The sequence below is a fragment of the Anopheles merus genome, unplaced genomic scaffold, assembly GCF_017562075.2.
Source record: "Anopheles merus strain MAF unplaced genomic scaffold, AmerM5.1 LNR4000147, whole genome shotgun sequence".
NCBI lineage: Eukaryota > Metazoa > Arthropoda > Insecta > Diptera > Culicidae > Anopheles > Anopheles merus.
The window spans coordinates 10,226-19,359 of NW_024427727.1; the positions used below are offsets into that span (position 1 = coordinate 10,226).

Genomic DNA, 9,134 nt, shown 5'->3' on the forward strand with positions numbered 1-9,134 from the left:
CATATTGTTCTATGATTGAACCCAATTGAGAACTTGTGTTGAAACCCCATTTTTAAGCAATCAATAATATTTGACAGATTTTAGCGCAAATTTCATTGTAGCGCATAGTTTATTTAGTGACCGCGGGACACATTTGAATCCCAAGGAAAGAATTTAATAATGAATACATTAAACTGTAAAATCTAATCGTATTTTTTATGTGAAGCTTACATAACTATTCATACTTTTTTGATTATTGGACTAAGTTTTCCAAACAAACCTTCACAATCTTCTTTTTTTTCGGCGTTATGACCTACGTGGTCGTTCAGTCATGTTCAGGCTTTCGAAATTCAACCGGATATAACATGCTATGGAGTTACGGTCTGGTTGGAAATCTATTCTGATGCGTAGAAGCTGACAAATCTGTCAAATGTTATTCATTGCTTAAAAATGGGTTTTCAACAAAAGTTCTCAATTGGGTTCAATCATAGAACAATATGAAATTGTTGCTTTTCAAATCGCCTGTTGTAAGGAGAATCGTGAGGTACGCCTAGCGGTCACCAAATAAACTATGCACCGCGCATAGTTGCGAAGCTGATTGCGATCCATTCTCATGGATTGCGATCCATAGCAACCGGATAAAGATTCAAGGGAAAGTGAGAACAGGTGTAAATCGCAGCCAGTAAATTGCCAATTGGTAACGATCACTTATTATGATTTAACCAAAGTGTTATGAAGTTGATATATCAGGTGGGATGATCCCGTGCAATTTGAAGTCTAAAAACGAAAGAAGAAGAAGAAAATCTGGTTTGACAATTAGATCCATAGCAAATTGCGTGCTTTGATGATTTTACTATGTACTGTTTTGTAAATCTGTCTTAAAATTTCACAATTTTACGAGATATTTGAGAACAATCGGAGGTCTGTTGAATTAAAAAAAGGATATATGCACGGGTACTCTAATATGTTCCTCACTTGAAGTATGATGCCATATTTGTTTCGGTTGGTACACTGCTCCTTGCTTTCTGACTGAACAGATTCAATAATATCAGGTGAAGGCTGAAATTTTAGCTTTCATAATTACATAAAAGAACCAATAGGACAAATTTTACGATGTTTTTTTGGTGTTTATGCGTAGAATTTTCTGTATTATAACATATAATTTCATCAGTCCCAGAAACCAGAAAAGGTTATATTAACAATATACATACAAATCTAAAATAAATAACTCTTCCACTCTTAATCTTACCTGACGGTACACGAACTCAAGGACTCGGCATGAGCGATGGCTATTGCTTCCTCGTAAGGAGGTGGAGCTTCCCCCCTCGTGTAATATGCTCCTGGTGGTTTCCAAAGCTGGTAGTGCGGAGCTATGGCATGGTCTACATACGAATAATCCATATTCATTGTTCCTCCACCGAGATAGCCAATACTACCTCCCATGTAACTCACATTGTTAACCATATTGCGTTGATTAGAATCATCGATGGCTTCGCGACCTTCTTGGGCACGACTTTTACGATGCCTTAAGCGACTAATTATGAAGAAAAGCAAGGTTAAAGAAAATGTAACAATCACTCCAGTAGCTACTAGTCACATGCCGATGTCGTAGGTTTTATCCGTAGTGTTGCCTATTGTATCATCTAAACAGATGAATTCGCAACATGAACTACCAATCTGAAAGGATTTACAATCATGAGGCGGTGAGCAAAGCACAGCTTTGCATGCCTTTGGATGACCATTGTCACATAAACACAATCTACACGTATCCGATCCAGGAGGCACATAGTGTGCATCTATGAACGATGCAGAGAATAAAAAGTTATGGTTATGGTCAAAAGTAAGAATCATCATTCTTTCTGAGTGTCATTTACCTTGTTCTACTTTCTTGCCATTCATATCACGGCACTCTCCCGGAAGCGACACCACGTTTCCATATGCACCTAAAATTGGTAAAAATCGTGTGGTAAAATTCTGCTCCACTATTATCACAAATACATCCAATTGATAATTGAGCATGTATGAGTAAAATATTAAATATTATTGTCTTTCAATAATATCATGTTTGGCTGCATTTCCAAATTGTTTATACAACTCCAACTTACCAATAGTATAGGGTATATGAAGTAGCAATACAATACTATACCAAAGCCAGCGCTCATGTAAATCAAAACTAGATTTTTTATTTCTTTTTGCACTCATTGCCATCATTGTGGAAGTAATTTCACAAAAATAAGGTTCTTCTGATAGTTTAATTGCAATTCACTTCTTTTTCTTTTTTTTAAATTAAAATGGCTGCAAAGATAGGTGCGCCAATATTGAAATTTCCACGTTCTTTGCACAATTCGACACAATTAAACACTTTAAAATTGTATCAGATACTCACTACATAATAATCACATCACAATATTGGAAATCTTTTAAACTTCATTCGAATACATCTAAAATGTTGGGCAAATGTATGCTCTAATTTAACAAGAACATCAATGATATTACTGTTGCTACTGTAGCCGATAAACTTTAGTTGATGTAAGCATTAACTGCGCAAACGCCTAGAAAATTTCTCACACTCCCTTTAAAGAATCACAGAACAGAAACACACACACGATGAAAAACAACCTAAGAATTGGACAAAATCCAAGAAATTTAAGTTTAAATTTGGATATAGAATTGACACATATTAATGATAATTATTCCATCAAGTAGGGTAACTGTACCAGTTTTCGGCACGCTAGTGCAGCAGTTTCACAAAAACTGCTCACAAATAAACATTTTTTATTATTTTTCATGAAAGTGATGTTATTCTGGTTGATAAACTATCATAATATGTTACACTATTTTTTATTTGCCGGTTCAAAGCCCTTTTTCATAAATATTCGTAAAAATGCAAACATTGCTTTTGCCCCTATTTTCGGCAGTTTGTTCCTATTTTCGGCAGGTTGTGTTCCTATTTTCGGCAGCGCGAATACGGGTCAGAAAATGTTATTTTCTATGTAAATATGTACAAAAAATTGTTTAAAGCAATTTTACACTCTTACTTTCCTAATACTGATGTTAAAAAGCACTTTAAATAATAATTTTATGTTGCTTATTTTGGCCCGTTTTGACAGCCATTTTGATGCGACGTTTAAACAGAGCAGCCATTAGGTCAGTTTGATGGTCATAGCGTACGGTGCGAATTGGCTTACAAATATTTATTTTTCTCTTAAGTTAGTGCATTGTTTGTCGTAAAATTGGTGATATTTGGTACAAGAAAGGTCATATTATGTATCGATATACGCATTGTAGTGTTCTGATCAATTTTTAAAGAAATATTCAGCCAAATCCAAGGTGTGTTATTGTTCCGAGTTTCGGCAGGAGCCCACAACATTGAGCTGTCAAAAATGAACATTTACTGTGTACCTATTTTCGGCAGCATTTAAAGTGAAAAATAACCTGTTTATCGTGATTTTAAAATACCGAACAAGTTAGAATAAATTAAATAAGCATAAAATCTTTAATATACACCACTTTTTCATTGTTTTACTGTTCTGATTCTCTTAATCACAAAACCTGCCGAACCATTGGCTGACAGCAAAGCTGCCGAAAAAAAGCACAATTTATTTGATATTTTGAAAAATACGTAATGAAATGGTGTGAAACTTCGTATGTGAATATCAAATAATTACACTTTCACTACAAAATTGTGTTTTGTGAAATTTTTTACCACATTTGGGCAGAATTTCACGTTTTTAGCTATCCTGCCGAAAATAGGTACACTGCCGAAAACTGGTACAGTTACCCTATGCTGCAAATTTCAAGTCAAATATATTACAGGTACAGTTTGTTTCCGAGTTACGCCGCTTCGGAGATACGCAATTTTTTAAATTTGACAGATCAAACGTCAAATCGGCGACAATACCCAAATGACAATCCAGCCTACTCTCACTATGGCGAGCTCAATGACAGCTGCTTCAACCCATACTGAGAGGCTATCATCGTTTCCTCCTGCGTACTGAGCAAGCTTGTTTTTTCCCCTCGCTGAGGCGAGATGATTTTGTTTGTATGGTGAGCAAATCTATCGCCGATGATTGCTCTAATGAGATGATCAAGCAACAGCCGCTCACATGATGAAATCATGATGAGGTCGGATTTTGGAGTGAGTAAAAATATCTTCCCCACATCGAGCCGCCATTGTGTTGTGGTTTTAGGAGAACATTGGATCATCTACGAATTTTTTACATTTGTAAAACGTGCAATAATTGCTCGCGGTCTACATTTCTCAATTCTTTTGTTGAAAGAGCATATCAAATATCCCAAATCAGTTAAAATATAGTGAAATGTTGTATCAGACACACGATGCTTTGAAGAAAACGTGAGGGCAAACATGGGAAGATGATGAACATCTTCCCGTACCAATAATTGATTCGCAGCCTATAGGTAAGTGTAAAATACCCAACAAAGTGCTGTTGTCAATATAAAAAAGTTTTAAAATTGCAGAGGATGATTCGTCTCCATCACAGGCATCAACAAAACATGAAGTAGCGTTTGACGATGAAGAAGATACCCAGTTGTGCGATGACCATTAACGTTGAAAATCAAGAGAAATATTACATGGATTGAAAATACCTAGAGATGATACGCATCGAGTCGAATTTAAAACGGAAAATAATGGTCCACAAAAGCCATCTAATATTACATGAAAGGCCATGTTTTGGATATTTTTGATTGTTAGCAATGGCGGATTAAGACGAATGGAGGCCCTAAGCGGTCACACGAAAGTAGAGGCTTGATTGAAGCGTCTAGCAGGGATTGTATTAAATGTCCTAACCAGAGAAGGATTGAGTAGCAATTTAACTTGTGAGCGGGTCATAGGTGCCTTTTTTGGGGCCCCTGGCCGACACTGATGTTCGACACTTAAACAACTGAATTCGATGGAACACATTAAAACTGAAGGAAATACACATCTAATCAATTACTTCAAAAATAGTATAATTGTATTGATTCGTAATATATTTTGTAGTTCTGACCTGCATGCACAATTCTAAAACATTCCTATGAATCACAGAAAGGCCTAAAACCTAAAGGCCTGCCTAATAAACTTGAAAAAAAAAAACACCCGGCAAAGAACCCTATAAAAGCTAAATAAAATCACGTGCTTTTTATGGTTTGTAGTGTAAATAGAGTGACAGAGCCGGCTGGCCACATGTACATAACATGTGCTGTTTTGCAGTGTTCTTACATCCTGCGTCATTTGCAAATTCATCCCTGCTTAGAGAGCGTACACTCCTTTTCCACTGCTAGTCACATTGGAATTGCTTCAGTCAATATTTGTACTTGGAGGATTTATACATTCTGTTTTCACAAATTTTCTCCAAATCCTTTTTCTTTGTCTAGCCTGGATCCTAAATCAGCAGCTACCATTAAAAAAGAATCAAATTTAGTTTCCGCAATTAACGAAAACAAAATTCATTACTTGCACTCTCCATCGTTTGCTCTTCACCATCCCTTGTTGTTTCTTGAACACCTAGAAATCATCAAAGGCAACACGATATCATCGTCAATATTTTCACTTGTACGTGGATCTATTCTGCTTCAAGATTCGATGCGTCTACTGGTGCCCTTTAAACGTCCTAGATTTCGAAGCCTTCAATGGTTTACATGTTTAATAGAGCTGTTCTGACTTGATGTACTGCGGATCAAATCCAACCATGGCAGTACAACAAGTCAACAGATAAACTGAATAGAAAGGAAGAGTCAGAGTGTACTAGGGATGTAACGGTAGAAAAAGCGAAAGAGGGGAATACCTTTTTTTCGCCATGACTACCATGACGATGATTGCACTGATTTTCCCTTACTTTTTTCTCACAGCACGCTGCTCAAAGTGAGATCGCTTTCGTCTGAAAGCGGAACGGAAAGCGACTTGCATCATATGTCAACTCGATTTTCCGTGCTGAAATTGTCATCCGGGTTTGCTTCAAGAATTGTCTAATGCGCTATCAATTGCATTTTTACCAATAAACTTAAATCACTTAAAAGCCAAAAATATCAAAATCTTCTGCATGAATCCTATCAAATAAATTATAAAGTGTATAAAAGTAGGGGAAGGTAGGCAAAGACGGACACTGCGGGTAAGACGGACACTTCTTAAAAATGCATGAAAAAGGTAATTTTTGAGAAATTCAACAATGTAGAATCCAAACTGAAGGTTAAACAACACATTTGAGACCATTTTTCGTGTAATATATGCGAAATTGGTTAAATTCATGAACAAAACTAATTTTCAATCGTGCGCACCTTTGTGGATGTAATTTGATTACTGCGGGTCTTAAGCTCTGTAACTTGCATTGTTTATATTTTTGGAAGTTTTATTACATGAACGATTTGTCATGATTGTTAAGCAAAAAACTGGCGAAAGAACGAGTATAAAAAAAATAAAAAATCTTGTTTTCTGCTGGTTTAAACATCCTGACACCAAAGCAGGAAAGACGAACACTTTGGCATAGGGAAAGATGGACACCGAATTTGTTGAGCTATTTTACTTCTTATATCAATTGGTGATGAATATATGTATTTCTTCAAACACCTCAAATAAGGGTATTTTGAAGATATGAAACATTACGCAACTAGAAAAAAGTAATAAATAAGCGAGAAATGAAACACCAGTCAAAATAGCAGTCATACGTTATGATACTACTCGTTCGACGCTGATGAGGCGCTTCACGAAATCCAATGTTTTGTCATGACTTGGACAACTTTAATAAAAAAAAGATAAAGTACTGATATCAAATCGTTCAGGAATAGATGAAAGATTCTATGGGTTTACATATATGAAAAAGTTCAATCTTCAATGTAAGTAACTGCTGACCTATTAACAAGTCCCTCAAATATGCAGTGGTCGAGTACTTTCCGCGGAATAATTTCCTAAAGCAAAGTTTTGAATTGTTATTCTGTAAGCTGGTGTAACGTCCACTGTTAGTGTCCGATATTAAAAAAGATGCCTTAGATTCTGCATGCTTCGTTCTATTAGGAGCGCCGCTTAAAATTCCTAAATTCACGACTGAATGAATCGTCGTTGCAATTGGCCAAGAATTGGTTTATAAACGTACCAGGGTGTGGAAAGCGATAGAATTTTATAAAATACTGTAAAACACTCAATTTCCAACGTTTTCTAAAGGTGTTCATCTTAGCCTTCATGGTGTCCATCTTTCCCATATCAGGTGTCCGTCTTACCCGAACATTTCAAAACTGTACGAAAAAAATCATGTTTTTCATTCATGAAAAAAACGAAAAATCGATGTAAACTTAAAAGTTTCAACACATTTTCTGATCAAACATGAGTGTAAGATAATGTATTCACATTTTCATGGTCGTTGCACCTATGTAACCTATATAACTGGGTTTGTTGACCACATGACCACATCATATGAGGTGCACTGTCAGACACAAACAAACAAACAAGACAAACATATCAAAAACCCATACATTTTTCGTGTTCGATGTCGTGTTCGATTGGTGCTAGAGCGCCGGATAACTCGGGAACAGACTGTAGTCCCGAGATACACGGTACCTCTTAGGGCGGTGGCAACGCTCATCCGATGCGATTTTATCGGATGCTTTTGTCAAACGCTATTTTGGCTCATATTGCAAAAATTTTCATGATTAGAATGGTTTAGCCATTATATAAAAAAACAATTTCATATTGTTCGGCGTACCACGAAATCGCAAATTTTGATTCCGTCGGATCGTTGCATCCAATTTTATCTGTCAATGTAATCATGCAGTTTATGTAGGAACAAAAAGATGTATAAATGCATCAGTGTTTTTTTTTAAATAATGAGAAAGATAATTATAAACATAATAATAATGAAAATGTATTTTATTACATTTATGTACAACGATAACCTTAATAGTAAGCATGTACATGCACGTGTGTAATTATTTGTTAAATTTGTTTCTGATCCCAATATGAATGTCATTAGGTAAAACAGACAATTTACTCTGTTCCTTTTTAAATTCTTCAAGATAATGTTTTTTTTAATATAAACATGTAAGTTTGTAAGAATACAAGTAAACAAGTAAATATATATATATATATATATATATATATATATATATATATATATATATATATATATATATATATATATATATATATATATATATATATATATATATATATATATATATATATATATATATATATATATATATATATATATATTTACTTGTTTACTTGTATTCTTACATGTTTATATTAAAACAACATTATGTTGAAGAATTTAAAAAGGAACAGATATATATATATATATATATATATATATATATAATATATATATATATATATATATATATATATATATATATATATATATATATATATATATATGTGTGTGTATATATATAAATATAAATATAAATATATATATACACTTCACTACAAAAAACTTGGCCAAATGCCTGTCCAGCAGTTTCACCCCCACATAAGCCTTAAATGAACACATCACTTCTAACGGTCGATGAGTGGCATATCCTTTCAAAATTTCTTCCGGGTGCAATGTAATTAATGTCTTGAATTACAGAACTACATTCTTCCTTGATCCTCTCCCAGCCTTTCTTAGTTACCGTATTCACAGTCGCCCCCGAATCCACCAAGAATTTAAACTCCACCGATCCTATAACACAATTCACGATACACGGATCACTTATCACCCCAGGTGACGTCGCCTTGCCAGTTATCAGCTAAAATATAAAAAAATAAAAAAGAAAAGAAAAGAAAACAAATAAGTATACCAGCACACGATTTAAATTTAACAAAAAGTGTAACTTTTAATTTCCTATATTTATTTCAAAACAAAAGAAACATTTTTTTTTTTCACTCCGGAACGTCAACTTCTACCTGGTTGACACGCTTGGCTTCTTGTTTCATTCCCAATGTATTATGGTTTCTTTTTGCTGCAAAGCAAAATTCGGCAAAATGGCCGGTTCTTCCACAGGAGAAACATTTCGCGCGAATTTCTATTTTGTCAAATAGAGACATACACACCCGCTGCGCAAAGCGATCGAAAACTTTTCAACCTCTCGCTCAATGTAGCTAGAGAGCAAGAACCAACAATGATAAAGTGAGGAAAAAGAATAGAGAAGAGGGGAAGGAGGGGAGAAAGAGATCGTGGGTG

General features: G+C 34.8%; 1 protein-coding gene across 2 annotated transcripts; it reads right to left on the reverse strand.

The window, feature by feature from the left end:
* Positions 1-1,228: 1,228 nt before the first annotated feature.
* LOC121601695 (integral membrane protein DGCR2/IDD-like) lies at positions 1,229-2,514 on the reverse strand. Of its 2 annotated transcripts, XM_041930504.1 has the most exons (4): positions 2,366-2,514; positions 2,085-2,274; positions 1,854-1,922; positions 1,229-1,775 (listed from the first exon to the last, which is right to left on the reverse strand). In XM_041930504.1, exons 2-4 carry the CDS (start codon positions 2,188-2,190, stop codon positions 1,573-1,575), a joined length of 378 nt encoding a protein of 125 aa, XP_041786438.1. In that variant the 5' UTR covers positions 2,191-2,274; positions 2,366-2,514; the 3' UTR covers positions 1,229-1,572. The 2 variants fall into 2 exon arrangements, with proteins under 2 accessions (XP_041786438.1, XP_041786437.1); XM_041930503.1 differs by having other exon boundaries at positions 2,085-2,514.
* Between the last annotated feature and the right edge of the window lie 6,620 nt (positions 2,515-9,134).